Source organism: Felis catus, chromosome A1, assembly GCF_018350175.1.
Source record: "Felis catus isolate Fca126 chromosome A1, F.catus_Fca126_mat1.0, whole genome shotgun sequence".
In the NCBI taxonomy this organism is placed as follows: Eukaryota; Metazoa; Chordata; class Mammalia; order Carnivora; family Felidae; genus Felis; species Felis catus.
Genome location: NC_058368.1, coordinates 173,841,125 through 173,863,779, shown reverse-complemented (window position 1 = coordinate 173,863,779; position 22,655 = coordinate 173,841,125). Strand labels below are relative to the sequence as shown.

Here is a 22,655-nt window from a genome sequence, read left to right as displayed (position 1 = left end):
AATATTTCGTGTAATTGTGAATATCTATTCTGAGTCCTTCACATGAAGCTTACTAAATGTGTTCAAATCTTGGGGTACCTGGGTGGCTCAGTCGGTTAAGTGTCCAACTCTTGATTTCAGGTCAGGTCATGATCTCGCAGTTCATGAGTTCAAGCCCTGCGTCACGCACTGCACTGACAGTGTAAAGCCTGCTTGGGATTTTCTCTCCCTGCCCCACCCCACCCCCTCTCTTTTTCTCTCTGTCTCTCAAAATAGAAACTTTTAAAAAAGTGTTCAGGGGCGCCTGGGTGGCTCAGTCGGTTAAGCGTCCGACTTTGGCTCAGGTCATGATCTTGCGGTCCGTGAGTTCAAGCCCCACATCAGGCTCTGGGCTGACAGCTCAGAGCCTGGAGCCTGTTTCAGATTCTGTGTCTCCCTCTCTCTCTGACCCTCCCCCGTTCATGCTCTCTCTCTCCCTGTCTCAAAAATAAATAAACATTAAAAAAAAAAAAAATTAAAAAAAAAAAAGTGTTCAAATCTTTTGTATCCATAATAATTTTTTTGTTTGAGTAATCTATCAATCCAGAAAGACATGTAAAAGTTTCTTACAATGACTGGATATTCCTTTTTCTCCTTGTATCTGTTTTTGCTTTATGGAGATTGTTATTAGGCATATAGTTTTAAAATTATTATATCTTGATGAAATAAGTCTTTTATTGTACAGTAGCCTCTTTATCTCTAGTAACACTGTTTTCCTTGAAATCTAGTTTGTCTGACATTAATATAGGTACACTGGCTTTCTTTTTGGTCAGTTTTTCTTGTTATAACCTCTCCCGTGTTTTTACATTTGTATATAATTTCTCGCTTTTATTAGGTTGGTTGATCAGAGTATCTAGCTAGCCCTTCTGATCAGAAATGGAACTTTTTTTTTTAATACTGGATTTACTAATACTTCATAGAGAATATTTGCATTCATATTCATCAATGAGATTGATGGATAATTAGGCTATTAATTTTCATCCACACTGAGACAGTTTTGAGAGTTGAAAGGGAGTACAATATTTTAATATGTGCATGGCACAGAGATTGATTTTAGTACCATGGGCAGGTGTCATTAGGGTTTATGAAGTACCTAATCATTTTGGCAAGGAATGGAGGTAAAGATAGGAGGTTTTCCAATAATGAACCTAGTTAGGGCTCAGACTTACACTGTTGGTTTTATAACTGTTATTGCATTACTCTACATATCTGACTATAAGGTAATTATATATTGAATGAAGTTGTACAGAGAAAAAAGGAAATGGACCTGGGTTTGAATGTGTATAATCCTTAGGTAATGACCTAACGCCTCTGAACTCCATTTTCCCCATCTGTGTAATGGAGATTATAAGGCCTACCTGACAGGGATATTGTGAAAGTTAAAGATACGTGCAAGCACTCAACATGTTCTTAGCACATAGTAGATTCTCTTATATTAGCTTACCTTCTTTAGTTTCTGTTGTAAGTAAGTAAGTTGCTTTTCCAAACAAAGGTTGCTTTTTCCCTTGTGACTTAAGGTTGCAATCTTCCCTACTACTCCCCTATTTACCTTGGATCAGAAAAAATTTCCCACTATGCCCTCAGTTATATGCATGTGGCATTTGGATAATTTAAGATGGTATAGAAATTGACAGATTGACAGTAGCAAAATTTTGACCAAAGGAAATACTAATGCTTATGGTATATAAAATGTATAAATTTTCAGTGAAGTGAAAAGGTAAAATATGATTATCCTTACAAGCTCAGATGCAGATCTTCTTAGATAAAGCAAAGGCTCCCTACTTGACCACTTATATTCTCATATTTTAACAGGACTTCATTGACTTAACCAGAGAAACCAGACCAAGGGCAAAGGATCGCAATGGACTCTGTGTGATTGACCTGACAAGAACTGAAGAAGAAAATAGACCTATTGCCACTCTTGACTTGACGCTAGAACCTGTTGCTCCTTCCCAGAAGGAGCCAGCCAGTCTTCAGACATGTGCCAGCCTCTCCAGCAAAGAGGTGATGGAAGGGCGGGTAGACAGAAGCTCTCGGCCTGCAGCACGGAGAATCATTAACAGCGATCCTGTGGATTTGGACCTTTTGGAAGAAACTGCATTTGAAGGTCCACAACCTCCTACATCGGTCAGTGGGGACTCTATTTATGCAGCAGAGCCAAATTGCAGCTCAACTGCATTCAAAGGTGACCTTGGCTTCTTGGCAAGCCTACAGCTATCTTCAGATGTTCACTCCCATTCCCCAACAAGCAATAATGGTAGCAGCAGCAATCAGAGGGCACCCTTGCCAACCCCACAGCAAGATGTGCCTTGCCCACCACAAGCCTTGCCATGCCCACTGCGAGCCTTGCCATGCCCGCTGCGAGCCTCGCCCTGTCCACCACGAGCCTCCTCGTGCCCACCACGAGCCTTGTCATGCCCACCACAAACCATGCAGTGCCAACTACAAGCTTTGCCTCACCCGCCTCAAGAAGTTCCATGCCCTCCTCAAGAGACGCCATGCCCTCAGCAGAAGGTGCCAAGCCCACCTAAAGACTCATCGTGGCGACCTCAAGACTCACTGTGCCCACCTCAAGACTCTCTGGGCCTACCTCAAGATGTACCAGGCCCACCTCAAAACATATCATATCCACAAGATGTGGCACACTTACGGGATATGCCACAGTCACTGGGAGATGTGCCACAGTCATCAAGAGACACACCACAGTCGCCAGAAGACGTGCCACGGTCACCAAGACATGTGCCACAGTCACCAATAAGCATGTCACAGTCACCATCAGACATGCCACAGTCACCAGCAGATGCGCCACAGTCACCAGAAAGCGTGCCACGTTCACCTGGCGAAGTCCCACACTTCCCAGGAGATATGTTCCGTTCAGCTGGAGACATGCCTTGCTTGCCAGGAGACATGCTACACTCACTTGGAGATTTGCCTCACTTACGACAAGACTGGCCTGACCCTCCCCAAAATGATATACAGAACCATGACATCCCTATGGATGTCTCAGCTCCATCTTCTCCAAGGTCCTCTCCCAGTCCACAGTCTCCACAGTTTGAAACTTCCTTAGAGAAAGTTCCTTGGCTCTCTGCTACAGAAACACCAGCTAGAAAAGAGAGATCACTGTCAGAGCCTGCTAACCCCGAGTCTGCCCAGGTACAAGCACGAACACCACAAGGTGGGTTATACAGCAGACCATGCCTGCATAGACTGAAGTACTTCTTACGACCTCCAGTGCATCACCTCTTCTTCCAGACACTAATACCAGATAAAGACACAAGAGAGGTGAGCTAATATGTCTTCCCCTAGGGATTAGGTGTCCTTTGTATAGGCCTAGCATAAATATGCATGAAAGAACAGGCCCAGTATAAATTTGATATTTTTATCTTTCCTCCACTTGTGGAACCATCTAGTGTAGTCAGACCTGGGTTCAAATTTCGCCCCCACAGTGAAAAACTGGCACTGTAGAAGTCACTTTACCTTTCTGAGCCTTAGCTTCTTTCCTATATGTAAAATGGAGATAAAAACATACCTCACAGGATCATTAAATGACATAACGTATGTAAAAGTGTCTGTTAGAGTGTCTGGCTCATTACAGGTCTTCATCAAATGCTTCTCTTCAATTCCTATGCCTTTCCCTTCCTGATGCCCTTATTACAGCTCCCAAATCACAGAAATAGTGAGACCCTTGACACTTCAGTGCTTCCAAAATTATTACTTTCTGACTTTTGAGGAGGAAATTCAGTTTTAAGATTTTAATGGGAGGGGCGCCTGGCTGGCTCAGTCAGTTAAGCAACCAAGTCTTGATTTCAGCTCAGGTTATGATCTCACAGTTCATGAATTCGAGTCTGACCCCCCTCCCACCCCATCGGGTTCTGCACTGACCGTGCAGAACCTGCTTGGGAGTCTCTGTCTCCTTCTCTCTCTGCCCCTCCCCTCTTCATGAGTGCATGCACACTTCCTCCCTCTCTCTCTCTCTCTCTCTCTCTCTCTCTCTCTCTCTCTCTCAAAAATAAATAAACATTAAAAAAAAAGATTTTAATGGAAATGCTACTTCCCATTGGTCTTTATTAAGCTGTGAGAACTAAACCAGATGCTTTTCTTAGCAGATGTAAGAAAAAGTTTGTGGCTAGGTTTTACAATATGAAGCTATTTTTTCATCATCCGTAACCATATTCTCAATGTTAAGAAGACTGGCTTGAGGGGCACCTGTGTGGCTCAGTTGGTTAAGCCTCTGACTCTTGATTTCAGCTCAGGTCATGATCTCATGGTTCATGAGGTCAAACCCCAAGTCAGGCTCTTCACCAACAATGCGGAGCCTGCTTGGAATTCTCTCTCTCTCTCTCTCTCTCTCTCTCTCTCTCTCTCTCTCTCTCTCTTTCTCTCTTTCTCTCTTTCTCTGTCTCTCTCTTTGCCCCTCCCTGGCTCAGGCTCACTCTCCCTCACAATAAATAAATATATAAACCTTAAAAAAAAAAAAAAAAAAGACTGGCTTGAGGTAGTCCATGAATTCAGAAGGTGCATTCTTGGAGCAATCAGGAATACCATGTAGCCTGTATCAGGCATTCACATCGATTTGGCCTTGAAGATTGAATTTTTTTCTCTCATTTTAATTGTTGTTGTATCTTCTAATACGTTTTATGTCTTCTCTTTCTGAATGACTCTCCCTAACTACCCTAGCTCATTCTCTTTATTCCTGTGGGTTTGCCTCAGGATGGTGATATATCAGTCCATTATCAAGAGCATTTGGAGGACTTGAGAGAGTTTGTGTTTCCTTAGTCAAGGCCGTAGTGCTTTGTAAGTGCTGCACAAAGTAGCGAGGCCACCAGTAGATGCAAATGGGACACCACATCCCCTTTCTGTGTAAACACAGCTTGGATTATAAGATGGCAGTTAGGCCAAACAAAGGGGATTTTTCTTCCTCATCTTTATTTCTTACCTTAAAGAACTTCGGCCATCTAGAATCCATCTGTAAATCTTTTTTGGTCTCTCCTATTATTTCTTTTGGGCTTTTCATAAGTACTTCTTCAACCAGGTCGTTTTCCCCCCAGAACTTCTTAGCCAGTCCCCACGCTGCCTGCCGCCTACCAGCCTTTGGCCTTAACTCCTCTGAGTCTTTCTTTGTTTACTCTAAAATAAGTCATAATGCTCATATCATAAAGTTGTTTGACCTAAAAGTAAATACATAAAGCACAAAGCCACCTTTCAAGGCCTGAAGAAATACTCTATAAGTCTTAGTTCCCTTTAAGTATATGGGCATCAAAAGAATTTGTAAACTTTATCTGCTGTAGATGTCCCCATTTGTAGGCAAGAAATGCATAATATAGGTTCAAATATAGGTAAAGTGCCTCACATGTGAAATAGTCACAAAAGCAATATTGTTTGTTCTTCTCTTCTCTGGCTCTTAATTTTCATTACATGACATGTACAGTATTGGTCTCTGATCAGTGAGATAAAGGGTTACCCTTAGGTGATTTGAGGCATAAGGAAAGCTAACTAGACTTCTCTGGAAAATTTTCTGGAAGGACAATTCTAGTCATCACTGTTTTACTGTCATATATAAGCTGTCAGACCTTTGGTTGATGTTTTAAATTTAATACTTGGGGTGCCTGAGTGGCTCAGTCAGTTGAGCATCCAGCTCTTGATTTTGGCCCAGGTCATGATCCCAGGGTCATGAGATCAAACCCCACATCGGATCCGCACTGGACATGGAGCCTGCTTAAGATTTTCTCGCGGTGCCTGGGTGGCTCAGTTGGTTAAGGGTCCGACTTCAGCTCAGGTCATGATCTCGCGGTCCATGAGTTCGAGCCCCTCGTCGGACTCTGTGCTGACACCTCAGAGCCTGGAGCTTGTTTCAGATTCTGTGTCTCCCTTTCTCTCTGACCCTACCCCGTTCATGCTCTGTCTCTCTCTGTCTCAAAAATAAATAAGTGTTTAAAAAAAATTTTTTTTAAACAGATTTTCTCTCTCTTTCTCTGCCCCTCTTCCCCACTCATGCGCGCGCGCTCTCTCTCTCTCTCTCCCTCCCTCTCTGTAAAATTAAAAAAATAATAAGTAAAATAATAAGTTTAATACTTATTCTCAGATTTTAAAAATAATACTTGCTGCTCAGTTGCCTTTTTATACATAGGCATTTAAAATCTTTTAATGGGGATTTTTAACAAAAATATATTTATTATTATTGGTTTTGTTGTTGAGAGGTAGTATGAATTTAGAGGGTAGATCTGGGGTTACACCACCCATGTGTGAAACCAGCTTCTGACATTTGTTGCATAACAAGTCCTTACTCTCTAAACCTCAGCTTCCTTATCTATATAATAGGAATAATAATAGTAGTAGTAGGGTTGTGAGAATTAAGATGAGGATAAGTCAAATGTTCAAAAATTATCATCATTGTTATTATATTCTGATGTCAGAAAACTTTTTCATGTTTTTCCTTTTGATTCTGAAAGTAATATGTATCTATTATGGCAACACACAGAAGAACGTATAGAGGCAAAACATCTAATTCCAGCACCCCAGATAATAGAAAACCACTTTTCACATATTCTCTCCCAGTCTTTATATACATACTTTTGGGAGGTGGGAGGGAAGCAACTTAACATTTACTGTTAACAGTAAATCAATAAAACGGGATCTTATTTTAACAATAAAACATATTTAAAGCATCTTTCGGGCCACCTGGGTGGCTCAATCGGTTAAGCGTCCGACTTCAGCTCAGGTCATGATCTCACATTTCGTGAGTTTGAGCCCCACATCAGGCTCTGTGCTGACAGCTGAGAACCTGGAGCCTGCTTGGGATTCTGTGTCTCCCTCTCTTTATCTAAGTATCTGATAATAGTATCACAACTACCCTATCTTCCCACCTTCACTCCAAAATCTACTTAGGCTAGCTCTTGACTCTTTTGTACTTTTTTTCTGTGCTTTTAGCACAGATGAAATCATATTATATGTAGAACTTTGAATTCTTATTTTTTAACTTAATATAAGTATTTTTCCATGTCATTGAAAGTTTTTTAGATAAGGCTTTTCAGTCTTTTTATTTTTTATTAATTTTTCAAATGCATGGAAAATTTTGCTGTCTTGAATCTGTTTCAGATCCTGTGTATATATGTCTATAGAAACCTGTTCTAATTGGTTTATTTTTATCTCTACAGAGTAAAAGTCAAAAATTAGAACCCATTCCTCATCGAAGACTAAGAATGGTAACAAACACCATTGAAGAAAATTTTCCCCTGGGGACTGTGCAGTTTTTGATGGACTTTGTGTCACCCCAGCATTACCCACCCAGAGAAATTGTGGCTCACATCATCCAGAAAATCCTGCTCAGTGGCTCTGAGACCGTGGATGTACTGAAGGAGGCCTATATGCTTCTCATGAAAATTCAACAGTATGAACCTTTGATGTTGGTGAATCTCCTAGAGAATCTGGACTCAGGGCACATCTTTCTCTTGCCTGAGCTTGATGGAGCTAACCAATTAGAGAGGGTGACTTAGTGTATTAGTGTTATTTGGATTGCAACTAATGGGAAACCCAATCCAAACTAGCTGTAACAGCTGATAAAAGAGAATTTAATTATTCATTTTACTGGAAGCCTAGGAATAAGACTTCATTCAGTTCAGAATGGTTACCAGGATCCATTTTCCTGCTTTGCTTCTCTCTTGAGACTCCACATAGTAGTCTTCTCAGCCTCCAGCTTTTATGAGAGAAAGCCCACTTTCTTTATAATTACACAAAAGTTCTGAAATTTAGTCTTGTAGGCTTTAATTGCAATAACATAGGACATGAGCCCATTTTTGAACCAATCACTGAACTCAGGGATAGAATATCATGATTGGCTCAATATACTTCATGGGCTGGGATCCTGGTAGGGTAAAGCTAATGGGCTAATAGTAATAAAGAGTTGATTTCTTCAAGGCAAAATTGGGGTGCTAATATCTTCCAAAAGAGAAGTGAATACTGGGTAGCAAAAAAACTGAAGTTCTACTACCGTCAAATGACATGGTATCATGTCAAAGGATAGACAAAAGCAGTGAGGATAAGAGGAGGTTTTTTTGTTTCTGTCATCTTCCAGATCCCATCCCTTCTTCCACTATACCCTCTAGAATTCTAATTGATGTCCCTTGAATTTCAGGCTACATCCAGCTAATGCCAAGACAGTGGAGTGGGACTGGAAGCTGCTCACTTATGTCATGGAGGAAGAGGTAACATAACAATTATGAGGGTGTATCTTTTGCATAGGAAGTTTTAACTAGAAACGAAAGTGATGACAAATCTGGTAGTAAAGTCTTTGCCATTATTCCATCCTTATATTCCCACCCTCACCAAAAAACTCCTTTTGAAATGGTATGTGCTGTCTTCCAATTCGAAATTGAGTACCTTCACTTATCCCTCTCCTTCTTGAGAGCCCATTGAAAATAATAGTAGATGAATAGTGAAAGACATAAATCCATGGCAATGAAAATAAGGGGAAGGGCAATAGATTTGAATGAAAACTAGAAGAACTAAAGGAAACGTAAGTGTTGACTGGTGAAGCTAGGCGGAGAAAGCCATAGGCTGTAATACATCTAGAGGTAGCTGCAGTCAAGGAGAAAGGAAATCTCCCTTTAGAGTAAAGAGGTTTTCAACTCAGAAACACAATATATACAAGAGGGTTAGAGTCAGATGTGGGCTGTAAATCTGTTGAAAGTTTGCAGATAGAACTGACAGTCTTTCCATTCTTGAGTACAGAAAGTTCAGTCATCAGGTTACCTACCCTTCAGGCAAAAAGTCAGAGGAGTTATTTTCTAAAGGCATTGAATGAAACATCCGTCATAAACAAAGGCACCTAGTATAGAGTTGGTGCTGCAGAAAAGAAGTCTTCGCATTCTGACTTTTAGGGATCCCTAAATGGCCAGCATTCTGTCTGCTCACCCAGAGCACTTGGATGGAACAAATTATTTTCAGCTTAGAATTCCATACTCAACAAAACTATTATTCAAGTATGAGTGTAAACATAAAGACATTTCCAGACATGTGGGAACTTGAAAAAATATCCTCACACCCATTTCTTCAGTTACCTAAAGGTATGCATCTAAAGAAGAAGGGATTAAGAAAGAGGGTGGAACAGGATCTAGGGAACACTAGATCTAATCCAAGAGAATAATACAGAGAATTCCTAAAATTATGGTGAATAGTAGACCTACAAAGCAGTCAGTCCAGATTGGAGCAGAATAATTGAGGGCTTTAAGAATGATCTGGGAAACATCACCTAGATGATAAACAAGCTCCAGGCTATTGTTCTCCATGGAGACGCCAAATTAAGAAAAACATACGGACCAGAATACTTTTGTGAAAACTCTGGAGATCAGTTGAGAAGCCTCAGTACCCAGGAGAATGCATAACCAAGAAGGGGCTCAATGAAAGGAGTAGGAAGATTTGTGTTATTTGGTGTGCCCATGCCCCTCCCCCGACCCTGCTTATCATGGTGCAACTGGAAGGAAACTTCACATGCCCCGGCTCCTCCCTCAAGATGGAAACAAAAAAGTGGACTTTGAGCCAGTCTCCTGGCTTGTTAGGGAGCTGCCCAAGGGAGAGTTGTTTTCTCACCCGACTCAGATCACTGATGGGAATAGTGGTATAGTTTGGAAGCTGCTGAAAAGAGAGGTGAGCACTGCCACATGTTAGAGCTGCAAGGAGTATGCAGTTCCACAGGCAGGTACCAGAGAAGCAAGAGATTGTGGCTCCTGAGACAAAGGCAAGCCATTGGGAAATTAAGACAGATAAAAGCACACACTCAGTGCAGAGCCTGACGTGGGGCTAGATCTCACCACCATGAGATCATGACCTGAGCTGAAATCAAGAGCTGGATGCTTAAATGGTGCCCCCCTGACAAAAGAGTGTTTTTGAACTATCTTAAAAATGTACAAGGAACTAAAAGAGAGCAGAGATAGACAACTAACTGCAGCATGAAAATTATGTGTGAACAAAATGAGAGTATTAAACAAGAAACTATTAGAATCAAACACATTCTGGACCTGAAAAGTGTAACTGAATTGAAAAATTCACTAGAAGGATTCAGCAGCATACTTGACCAGGCAAAAGAAAACTGGCAATGAACTTGAAGACAGGTCATTTGAAATCATTGAGACAGAAAAGCAAAAAGAAAATACAATGAAGAAAATTGAAGAGAGCCTAAGGGACCATGGGACATTATTAAGTGGGCCATATATGTATTATGAGAGCCCCAGAAGAAGAGAGAAAGGGGCAGAGAACTTACTTGAGAAAATAATGACCCCAAACTCCCCAAACCTGAGGAAAGAAATGGATATACAGATTTGTGAAGTTCAGCTCCAATGAAGTTAAACCAGAGACCCACACCAAGACACATTAAATCAAGTGTCAAAAGTTAACAAAAGGTAAAGCCAGAATCTTGAAAACAGCAAGAAAAAAGTGGCTCACCGCATGCAAGGTTTTTAGCAGAATCTTGCAAGTCACAGGCAGTTGGATGATATATTCAAAATGCTGAAGGAGAAAAAGCTCTTAACCAAAAATACTGTATCTGGCCAAACCATCCTTCAAAAATGAGGGAGAGCAGCAGGAGAGAAGCAACACATCACATACAAGGTCTCAATAAGATTATCAGCAGATTTCTCATCAGAAATTTTGGAGGCCAGAAGGTAGTGGGCTAATACATTCAAAGTGCTAAAGAATAAAACTCAGCCAAGAGTTCCATGTTCAACAAAGCTGCTTTTCAAAAATGAGGCAGAAATAAAGACCTCCCTAGATAAACAAAAGCTGAGGGAGTTCATTTCCACTAGCCCTGCCCAGCAAAAAAAGCCTAAAGGGAGTCCTGCAGAGTAAAATGAAACACTGAACAGTAACTTGAGCCATATGAAGAAACAAAGATGTCATTAAAGGTAAATACATGGACAATTACAAAAACTATGATTGTAATAACAATTTATAATGTTTGGTTTTCTATATGGTTAAGTGACTAATACAAGTTTCATAATTATTAGTCTAAAAGCTAGTATTACTATAACTTTGAAACTCCACATTTTGCTTTCTATGTAATGAAAGACACTAATGCATTTAAAAGAATTATTAATTTGTTTTGTATGAAGATGTAGTTATGTGACATCAACAACCAAAATAGTAAGGGACAGAGCTGTAAAGGAGCAGTTTTTATATGTTATTGAAGTTAAGCTTGTACAAATTCAAATTAGAGTATTTTAACTTCCGAATATTAAATGTAATTATGATGGTAACCACAAAGACAATAGCTAGAGACACAAAAGGAAGCAACAAAGGAATTTAAACATTTCACTACAAAAAATCAACTAACAACAAAAGCAATAATGCAGGAATTGAGGGACAAAAAAGCTATAAGGCATGTAGAAAACAGTACAATGACACAAGTGCATCCTTCCTTATCAGTAATTGCTTTTTATTATTTTTTTAAGTAATCTCTACACCCAACAGGGGGCTCAAACTTATAACCCTGAGATCAAGAGTCCACACTCTCTAGGGTGAGCCTGGGTGGCACAGTCAGTTTAGCATCCAACTTCAGCTCAGGTCATGATCTCACAGCTCATGAGTTCGAGCCCTTTGTTGGGCTCTGTGCTGACAGCTCAGAGCCTGGAGCCGGCTTCTGATTCAGTGTCTCCGTCTCTCTCTGCTCCCACCCCACTCATGCTGTGTCTCTCCTTCAAAAATAAATAGACACTAAAAAAAAAAAGTCCTATTCTTTACTGACTGACCCTCTTTCCTTATAAGCAATTACTTTAAAATGTAAATGTAAATGGGGTAAACTCTCCAATCAAAAGACACAGATTGGCATGATCCAACTACATGCTATCTACAAAAAACACTTTAGATCCAAAGACACAAGTAGATTCAAAGTGAAAGAATGGGAGAAGATATTCCATGCACCAAAAGAGTATGTAACCCAAAGAGCACAGGTGGCTGTACTAATATGAGACAAAATAGATAAGTCAGAAAATGTTACAAGAGACAAAGGAGGACGTTATGTATTAATTAAAAGGTTCGATACAACTCTGAGATACAACAATCATAAATATTTACATACCTAATGACAGACCATCAAGATACAAGGCAAAAACTGATAGAATCAAAAGGAAAAATAGTTCTTTTTAATTTTTTTTCTAATGTTTATTTTTGAGACAGAGACAGAGCATGAGCAGGGGAGGGGCAGAGAGAGAGAGGGAGACACAGAATCTGAAACAGGCTCCAGGCTCCGAGCTGTCAGCCCAGAGCCCAATGTGGGGGCTCGAACTCCCACACCGTGAGATCATGACCTGAGCCAAAGTCAGACGCGCAACCGACTGAGCCATCCAGGCACCCCAAAGGGAAAAATTGTTCTATATTAATAGTTGGAGACTCCAATACCCAACTCCCAATAATGGATAGAATAACCAGAATGGGAGACAAGTAAGGAAAGAGAGAAATTAAGCAACACAATAAATTAACCAGATCTAATAATTATATGCAGAATAGTCTACCAACAACAGTACCCACCTTCTTCTTGGTGCACAAGGGGCATATTCCAGGAAAGACCTTATTTTAGGCCATAAATTAAGTTCCAATAGATTTTAAATTTTTAAGTTTATTTATTTTGAGAGAGAGAGGGCAAGCAAGGAAGGGACAGAGAGAGGGGGATGGGGAGGATCTGAAGCAGCTCCATGCTGTCAGGGCAGAACCTGAAGCGGGGCTCAAACTCAAAAACCATGAGATCATGACTTGAGCTGAAACCAAGAGTCAGACATTTAACTAGCTGAGCCACCCAGGGCCCCAAGTCCCAATAGATTTGAAAAGATCTCATAGCAAGTATCTTCATTCTGTGAAACCAGCATCAACCTGATATTAAAACCAGATATAAACACTACAAGAAAACTGTAGACCAATATCCCTTATGAACACCGATGCAAAAATCCTCAGCAAAATACTAGCAAACCAAATTCAGCAGCATATCATATGGATTATACATCATGATCAAGTGGGATTTATCTGGGAATACAAGGATGGTTCAATATAAAAAATCAGTCAATCAAATACACTATATTAACAGAATGAAGGACAGAAACCACCTGATCATCTCAACTGATGCAAAAAAATGCATTTGACAAGATTCAACACATTTTCATCCTAAAAACTAGGAATAGATGGAAACTATCTCATAAAAACCCTATATGGAGAAACCCCAGCAAACCATATTCAATGGTGAAATACTACAAGCTTTTTCTCTAAGTTCAGGAATAAAGCAAGAATTCCTGCTTTTGTCCCTTCTATTCAACATAGTATTGGAAGTTCTAACCAAAGCAGTTAGGCAAGGAAGGAAATAAAAGACATCTGAATTTAAAAGCAAGAATTATCTCTGTTCATAGATAACATGATCTTATATGAAGAAAACCCTAAGGATTCCACACAGGAAGATTGTTACAGCTAATAGGCAAATTCAGCAAGGTTGCAGGATACAAAATTAACACACAAAAGTCAATTGCATTTCTGTGTCCTAACAATCTCAAAACGAAATTAGGAAAACAGTTCGGTTAACAATAGCATCAAAAACAATAAAATACTTAGAGGTAACCTAACCAAGGAGATGAACAATTTGCACACTGAAAATTATAAAACATTGCTGAAAGAAAATGAAGACATAAATAAATGGTAAGACATCTCATGTTCATAGGTTGAAAGATTTAATATTGTTAAGATGTCAATAGTACCCAAGGTAATCCACATATTCAGCACTATCCCTATCAAAATCCCAGCAGCATTTTTTTCAGAAATAGAAAAATCATCCTAAAATTCCTGTGGAATCTTAGAGGACCCTGAATAGCCAAAACAATCTTGAAAAAGAACAAAGTTGGAGTATTCGTACTTCTTGATTTTTAAACATATTACAAAGCTACAGTAATCAAAACAGTGTGGTAATCTCATAAAGACAGCCCTACAGACATGTGGAGTAAAATGGAGAACCCAGAAAAAAAAAAAAATTGTGAATATAATCAAATGATGTTCAAGTGCCAAGACCATTCAATGGAAAAAGATAGCCTTTTCAACAAATGGTTTTGGGAAAACCGGATAGCCATATGCAAAAGAATGAAGTTGGACTCTTATCCAATACCATATATAAAAATTAGCTCAAAATGGATCAAAGATCTCTTACATCATGCCAAAAACTATAAAACTCTTAGAAAATATAGGGGAAAGCTTCATGACAATTGGATTTTACATTTTTCTCTGATATGACACCAAAGATACCGGCAAAAAAAAAAAAAAAAAAAAAAGGGCAAAAATAGGCAAATGGGACTACATCAAAGTTTAAAACGCGTGCACCAAAAAACACAATCTGGAATTAAAAGACAGTCTATGGAATAGAAAACATTTTGTTATTTTTTTATAAAGTATTTTTTTCACTTTTTTTTTTTTTAAGAGAGAGTTCACACATGCACAAGCATGAGCAGAGGAGGGCAGAGAGACAGAGAAACAATCCCACGCAGGCTCCATCCCGCAACTGTGAGATCACAACCTAAGCCAAAATCAAGTCGGGCACTCAACCAACTGAGCCAATCAGGCGCCCAGGGGAAGACATTTTAAAATTGCATATCTGATAAAGGGTTAATATCCTGAATATATAAAGAGCTCCTTAACTCAACAACATTTAAACATTTTATTACAAAACTGACAGAATTAAAGGGAAAATTGAACAAAATAATCTGATTTTTAAAAGGGCAAAGGACTTGAATGGCCATTTCTCCAAAGATGATATACAAGTGGCCAACAAGCATATGAAAGGATGCTCAACATCACTAAATCACAAAGAATGGCACATCAAAACCACAATGAGATACCATCTCACACCCATTCAGGATGACCACTATTAAAACAAAATTTTTTAACAGAAAAAAAGTCCTGAGTTGTGGCAAATTTGTAGAGAAATGAGAACACTTGCCCACTGTGGGTAGGATTATAAAATTGTGCAACCACTGTGGAAAACTATATGGTGTTTCTTCAAAAAATTAAAAAAATTATTATATGATCCATCAATCCCACTTCATATATTCCCACATGCGTATACGTGTAAAAGAATTGAAAGAAGTGTCTTGAAGAGATATTTGCACACCCATGTTCATAGCAGCATTATTCACAAAAGCCAAGAAGTGGAAGCAGCCCAAACGTCCATCCGTAGATGACGAGGTAAACAAAATGTGGCATATACAGGTACAGTGAAATATTCTGCTTTAAATAGGAAGGAAATCCCATATGCTACAACATGGACGGTACCATAATGACGGTATTATACTAAGTGAAATAAGCCAGTCATAAAAAGACCCTGTATAATTTGACACACACAAAGTATCTATAGCTGTCATTAATATAAAAAGCAAATAGAATGTTGGTTACCAGAGGCTAGAGGGGAGGGGGAAATGGGACATGATTGTTCGTTGTGTGTAAAGTTTCATTTTGCAAGATGGAAAAGTTCAGGAGATCTGTTGCACAACTACGTGAATATACTGAAAAATGATTAAGATAGGGGTGGCTCCATTGGTTAGCATCCGACTCTTGGTCTCAGCCCAGGTCTTGATGTCAGGCCCCATGTTGGGCTCCATGCTAGGCATGAGGCCTACTTAAAAAAAAAAAAAAAAATACAGGGCCCCTGGATGGCTCAGTCGGTTAAGCATCTGACTTCGGCTCAGGTCATGATCTCACAGTTTGTGGGTTCGAGCCCCACATCAGGTTCTGTGCTGACCGCTTGCACAGAGCCTGGAGCCTGCTTCAGATTCTGTGTCTCCTTCTCTCTCTGCCCCTCCCCCGCTCACTCTTTGTCTCACTCTGTTTCTCAAAAATAAATAAAATTTTAAAAAATAAAAAAACAATCGGATAAACAAAATGTGCTGTCTTCATACATGGGAATGCTATTCAGTAATTAAAAAAAGTGCTCTTGATATATGCCGTGACATGGACAAACCTCAAAAAATATTAAGCCACATAAAAGGAAGCCACTTACACAAGGTCACATAGTGTATAGTTCTCCGTATATGAAATGTCCCGAAGGGCAAATCAGTAGAGCCATAAAGTAGAGGAGTGGTTGCGCTAGAGATGGGAACGGGAACTAACTGTAAATAGGGATGAGGGATCTTATTTCAGTTATAAAGATATTCTAAAAATTGGTTATGGCCATGGTTACCAAGCTCAGTAAATTTACAACAAATCATTGAATTGCACATTTAAAGTGGGTGAATTTATAAGGGTTGTCAATAAAGTTGGTTTTTCTTTTTTTAATGTTTATTTATTTTTGAGAGAGACAGAGCCTGAGTGGGAGAGAGACAGAGAGAGAGGGAAACACGGAATCTGAAGCAGGCTCCAGGCTCTGAGCTGTCAGCACAGAGCCCAATGTGGGCGTCAAACCCATGAACTGCAAGATCATGACCTGAGCCAAAGTTGGACGCTTAACCAACTAAGCCACCCAAGCGCCCCAAAAAAGTTGTTTTTAAAAATGAAAAAAAAATGGGAAAGAAGGATATTCTCAAGATTCAACACCATTCTTGAGGAGTTAAAAGAAGTAAAGTGATAATTGTAGGCAATATAGGGAGGATAAAAAAGAAACTTTAAGGAAATCAAAAAGCTTAACAAGAAAGAAATTATTTTCTTAGTGTACCATATGGATTTCCAGTGTAGTAAATAATTTTAACATAGTCCTCATACTGTAAACACTATTTAGTTATAATATTTAGAATCAATTTATATATAAAACAAAACAATTTTAGCCTTGACAATGGAAAGCACTAGATGATAAAGGTTAGGAAGTGAAAAGGGATAGGATCTCTGAGTAGTAGGGCTTTTATAGCATCTTTATCTTATAAAATTGGGTGTCAAGAGATACTATCTGTAGATGATGGAACATAAATTGAGATAGTTATTTTAGGAAGAGAAATGGGGAAGTGGCATAAGTGAGTTAAATCTTTATCTAACACAGCAGAAGCCAATAGATAATGTCTAAAGTTGATAAATCAAGAAGTAATGATAATGAGCATTTTTTAGAGATGTTTAGAGTAACTTTCAGAAGAGTAAAATTTCACTCTAGGGTACTGCAAGGGGCAAGCAGTAGTGGAGAGTGGTGTTAGTGAAAGACTTTCATCGTAAATCTAGCATAATTACTTGATTTTTAAAAAAATTTGCACCAGAGTGCCTGGGTGGCTCAGTTGGTTAAGCATCAAACTCTTGATTTCGGCTCAGGTCATGACCTCGTGGTTTGTGAGCTCAAGCCCCACTTACACGTTGACAGTGCAAAGCCTGCCTGGGATCCTATCTCTCTGCCCCTCTCCAGCTTGTGCACACTCTCTCTCAAAAATAAATAAACTTTTAAAAAAATCATTTGCACTAATTAATGAGGATTAGAAAAAAAAATATGCACATTGGAAGACAAAGTTATCACATCCTTACCTATTTATTTATTTATTTTAGAATTTTTTAATGTTTATTTATTTTTGAGAGACAGAGCATGAGTAGGGGAGGACCAGAGAGAGAGGGAGACACAGAATCCAAAGCAGTCTCCAGGCTCTGAGCTGCCAGCACAGAGCCCAATGTGGGGCTCAAACCCATGAACTGTGAGATCATGACCTGAGCCAAAGTCAACACTCAACTGACTGTGCCACCCAGATGCCCCTCTCACCTCTTAAAAAAAAGAAATCATATGTGCTTACTACAATGGTTATTCGTTTTCCTGCTTACTAAACTGTACCCTAGTCCATGAGTTTATATTCTCAGAGTATATACCAACCCCTGCTGTTTGAAAAGTTCCTAAAGAATCCAGAAACAGTTTGGGGCCTTATTCTTTGAAGTTTGAAAGCCCAAGCTCCTGATGCTACGTCCCAGCACTTGTCTCCCAGTAAAGGGAAATCAACAAATGGTGCGTGTCTGCTTGGCATGTCACAGGTACTTATACTGGCTTTTGTATACTTAAGATTATCACCACTTAAATCAAGAGACAGTGAAACTCAGAAGGGCAAGTTGAGGGGCGCCTGGGTGGCTCAGTCAGTTAAGCGCCCGACTTCAGCTCAGGTCATGATCTCACAGTCCGTGGGCTCGAGCCCTGCGTCGGGCTCTGTGCTGACAGCTCAGAGCCTGGAGCCTGTTTCAGATTCTGTGTCTCCCTCTTTCTCTGACCCTCCCTGTTCATGCTCTCTCTCTCTCTGTCTCAAAAATAGATAAATGTTAAAAAAAAAATTTTTTTTTTTTAAAAAGAAGGGCAAGTTGAATGAGTATAGATCTGGGTTTAAAACAATCAAACAAAAATAAATACATAAGATCTGTGTGCCATCGAAGCCCATGCTCTTTACCTGCAACAGTTCAGCTTTCTCAGTTAGAATCATTTCACCTGTAACAGAAAACTCAACTCAGACTTGCTTAAACAATAAGGATGTGAATCAGCTCACGTTACTAGAAGTTCAGCAGTGGTATGGACATCATGACTGCTTGATCCAGCAGCTCAACAGGATCATATAGGAACCAGTTTTTGTCTCTCTATTCTGATACCCACAGTTTGAGGTTTATCCTGAGACTGATAGTAATAGTGAGAGACGACTTGTCATGGCTATCTATCTCTTAAAATTAGAAAGTCTACAGTCCTGAGCCTCCAGGCTCTGGGATTGCCCTGTTTTCCCTCTTTTAAAACAACCTCGATTGCCTGCTCTCTCTTAGGAGCTTCTCTTTTAGGTATCGACATACTTCGTGATGCATGGCCTTCGCTTGGGCTTCATATTTAGGAGAGCCGAATGCTCACTCATCAGGAAATTGAGAGGAAATACTTCTCATTTTTTCTTCTACAGGGGCAAAATCTGCCTGGGAGAGTCCTTTTTCTGCGTTATGTGGTACAGACCCTGGAAGATGACTTCCAGCAGATCCTGAGGAGGCAACGACAGCACCTGCAGCAGTCCATTGCAAGCACTGTGCTGTCCTGTGACAAGCAGCCCCACAATGTCAGGTAACTAACTAGCACCTGAGCTCAGGGATGTTAAGAAGTAGGAGCCATAGGTGGGCAGCTACTCAAGGCTGGAGAACATCAAATGGATGAAGTTTCATAGTCACACAATAATATAACAGGGATAGCTATTAAAACTAGAGACAAGGAGTGCCCGAGTGGCTCAGTCGGTTAAGCGTCTAACTCTTGATCTCGGCTCAGGTCATGATCTCACAGTTCGTGAGTTCCAGCCCAGCATCAGGCTCCATGCTGACAGTATGGAGCCTGCTTGAGATTCCCTCTCTGCCTCTTCCACGTGCACACGCTTTCTCACTCGATCTCAATATAAATAAATAAAAACAAAAAAAATTATAGATGATCCTAGAGGCATCTGTGTGGCTCAGTCGGTTAAGTATCTGACTTCAGCTCAGGTCATGATCTCGTGGTTCGTGAGTTCGAGCCACGCATTGGGCTCTGTGCTGACAATGCAGAGCCTGCTTGGGATTCTCTGTCTCTCCCACTCTTTCTCTGCCCTCCCCCTGCTTGTACTGTGTCTCTCTCAAAAATAAATAAATAAACTTAAAAAAAAAAAAAAGAACTACAGACGATTCTAAGAGAAAATCTCTCTGTACCAACTGTGTGTTGAGCACCACAGCCTTCATGGTTTTTGGTTTTTCTCAAGACTGTCAGACGTCCTTTGGTGTATTTCAGAATTGTCCAGACAGCCTCAGGAGATCTAGGGGAAAACCTTAACTTGCATAAAACTTTTCACAGCTTTTATAAACCTAGATTTATTTCCATTTCCCTGAGTACCTCAGGAGAACTCTCATTTGTCACTATTAGTTTCTAAAAAGTAATATAATAAGTCCTGAGGCTAACAATAAGGTACAAGATGGTAGCAAGCATATATTCTTTTTTTTGTAGAATCAGGGCAAGTGGGAGCTTCTGGAAGCTTCAAGACAGGGAACTACTATATCCTTATATGAATAGGAGAAAATGTGATTTCTAGGGTGGCAATCTCAGGCTGGGATTTTCTTCCTGGAACTACAACTTGTGGGTTCTTTTGTTTTTTTTAATTTAAAAATTTTTTGTGTGTGTGAGACAGAGAGACAGAGTGCGAGTGTGGGGAGGGGCAGAGAGAGGAGACACAGAATCCAAAGCAGGCTCCAGGCTCTGAGATGTCAGCACAGAGCCTGATGCATGGCTTGAACTCACACACAGTGAGATCATGACCTGAGCTGAAGTCGGATACCCAACCAACTGAAGCACCAGGCACCCCCCATTTTTTTTTAAGTTTATTTATTTTGAGAGAGACAGCACGAGTGGGGGAGGTACAGAGAGAGGGAGAGACAGAGAATCATAAGCAAGCTCCATGCTGTGTGCAGAGCCCAACATGAGGCTCGAACTCGTGAACTACAGGATCACAACTTGAGCAGAAATCAAGAGTCGGATGCTTAACCAACTGAGCTACCCGGGCACTCCAATCCTTACTTTTTTTGGAAATGGTTTTCACCAAGCTAGTGTACCAGCATCCTTTTTTTTTTTTTTTTAACAGCATCATTGAAACTCTTCCACTCATATTTACATTCTCATATGTTCTTGTATGTTTGTTAAAAATAGTTTTCTAGGGGTGCCTGGGTGGCGCAGTCGGTTAAGCGTCCGACTTCAGCCAGGTCACGATCTCGCGGTCGGTGAGTTCGAGCCCCGCGTCGGGCTCTGGGCTGATGGCTCAGAGTCTGGAGCCTGTTTTCGATTCTGTGTCTCCCTCTCTCTCTGCCCCTCCCCCGTTCATGCTCTGTCTCTCTCTGTCCCAAAAAAAATAAATAAACGTTGAAAAAAAAAATTAAAAAAAAAATTTAAAAAAAAATAGTTTTCTACAGGCCAATATGGAATATTGACTGTTATAACTACTTTAATAAAAAAAAAAAAACAAAGAGAAGCTTCATACTGTTTTGAGCATCAGTCAGCTTCCCCCCTTAGTTTGCCTGCCCATACCCATTTTCATAGATGTGACATTTTCTGTAAAGTTTAAATGTTAATGATTATAGAATAGAAAATCAGTAAGTAGATCTACAAAGAGCACAGGATAGTGTAGTTAGGTAGTTTTTTGTTTTTTTAATGTTTTATTTTTTATTAGAGCAAGAGCATGGGCGGGAGAGGGGGACAGAGGATCCAAAGCAGGCTCTGTGCTGACAGCAGTGAGCCCAATGCAGGGCTTGAACTCACAAACCGAGATCATGACCTGAGCCAAAGTTGGATGCTCAACTGACTTAGCCACCCAGGTACCCCAGCATAGTTGGGTTTTAAATAGAAAAATAACAATTTAGGGACACTAAAGATGGATCTTAGATTGAGGTTATGGTTACACAGGTGTATATATCTATTTACCAAAACTCATCAAATAAAAATCTGTGTGCAATTTATTGTATATAAACTGAACCTCAAAGATGAGGGCTTTTTTTTTTATTGAAGTATAGTTGACACAATGTTTATCAGTTTCACGTATACAACATAGTGATTCAACATCTCTATATATTACGAAGTGTGGCCACCATCTGTCACCGTACTACACTTTTATAATATCATTGACAATGTTCCCCATGCTGTACCTTTCATACCTGTGACTTATTCATTCTATAACTGGTAGCCTATACCCCCCCAGTCCCCTTCACCTATTTTACTCATCCTCCAAACCCCTGCCCTCTGGCAACCACCAGTTTGTTTTCTGTATTTACAAGTCTGTTTCTTTTGTTTGTTTTGTGTTTTTACGTTCCACAAATAAGTGAAATCATATGGTATTTGTCTTTTTCTGACTTACTTCATCTAGTGTAATATCTTCTTGGTCCATCCATGTTCTTATAAATGGCAAGATCTCACTCTTTCTCATGGCTGAGTAATATTCCTTTGTATGTATGTATGTACATACATATATATATCACATCTTTTTCATCCGTCCATCTATTGATGGACACTTAGGTTGCTTCCATGTCTTAGCTATTGTAAATAATACTGCAGTAAACATAGTAGTGCATCTGTCTTTTCAAATTAGTGTTTTTATTTCCTTTAAATACACCCTAGTGGCTTCGAGCCCCACGTCGGGCTCTGGGCTGATGGCTCGGAGCCTGGAGCCTGTTTCTGATTCTGTGTCTTCCTCTCTCTCTGCCCCACCCCCGTTCATGCTCTGTCTCTCTCTGTCCCAAAAAATAAATAAACATTGAAAAAAAAATTTTAAAAAAAATAAATACACCCTAGTGGGATTAGTGGATCATATGTTTTTTTCTGTTATTAAATTTTTGATGAACTTCCATACTGTTTCCCCAGTGGTTGCACCAACTTACATTCCCAATAGTGCAGGAGGAGTCCCTTTTGTCCACATCCTTGCCAGCATTTGTTATTTCTTGTCTCAAAGATATGAGGTTTTAAAAGTCAGTCTCTATATTACCCTGGTCTTACAGGGTTTTCTTTTCTTTTTTAACTGTGCATACAAAGAGTAAACTAGTTTTATAAGGTTTAAGAAATACACTAGTTTCCAGGTTCCCTCACCTGCATTTTTCTTTTCCACAGGGGTAGCTACTTCCCACTCTTTTAAGTGATTTTTTTTAATATTTACCTCTGTATGGCTAAATAACATGTTTATGTTGCTAATTCTTGATTTTTCATTATTAGCTATTATCTA

At 39.8% G+C, this 22,655-nt stretch overlaps 1 protein-coding gene across 3 annotated transcripts in view; it reads left to right on the top strand.

Annotated features, from left to right (window-relative positions):
* Positions 1-22,655, top strand: part of SIMC1 (SUMO interacting motifs containing 1) — an 83,396-nt gene that overhangs the window by 33,938 nt on the left and 26,803 nt on the right. For 2 of the 3 annotated variants that reach the window (XM_045035155.1, XM_045035143.1), the window contains exons 2-5: positions 1,831-3,300; positions 7,173-7,420; positions 8,150-8,219; positions 18,849-19,003. In XM_045035155.1, coding sequence (XP_044891090.1) covers positions 1,831-3,300; positions 7,173-7,420; positions 8,150-8,219; positions 18,849-19,003 — 1,943 coding nt within the window. The remainder of the gene's footprint in view (positions 1-1,830; positions 3,301-7,172; positions 7,421-8,149; positions 8,220-18,848; positions 19,004-22,655) is intronic. The other variant, XM_045035149.1, reaches the window with a different exon arrangement.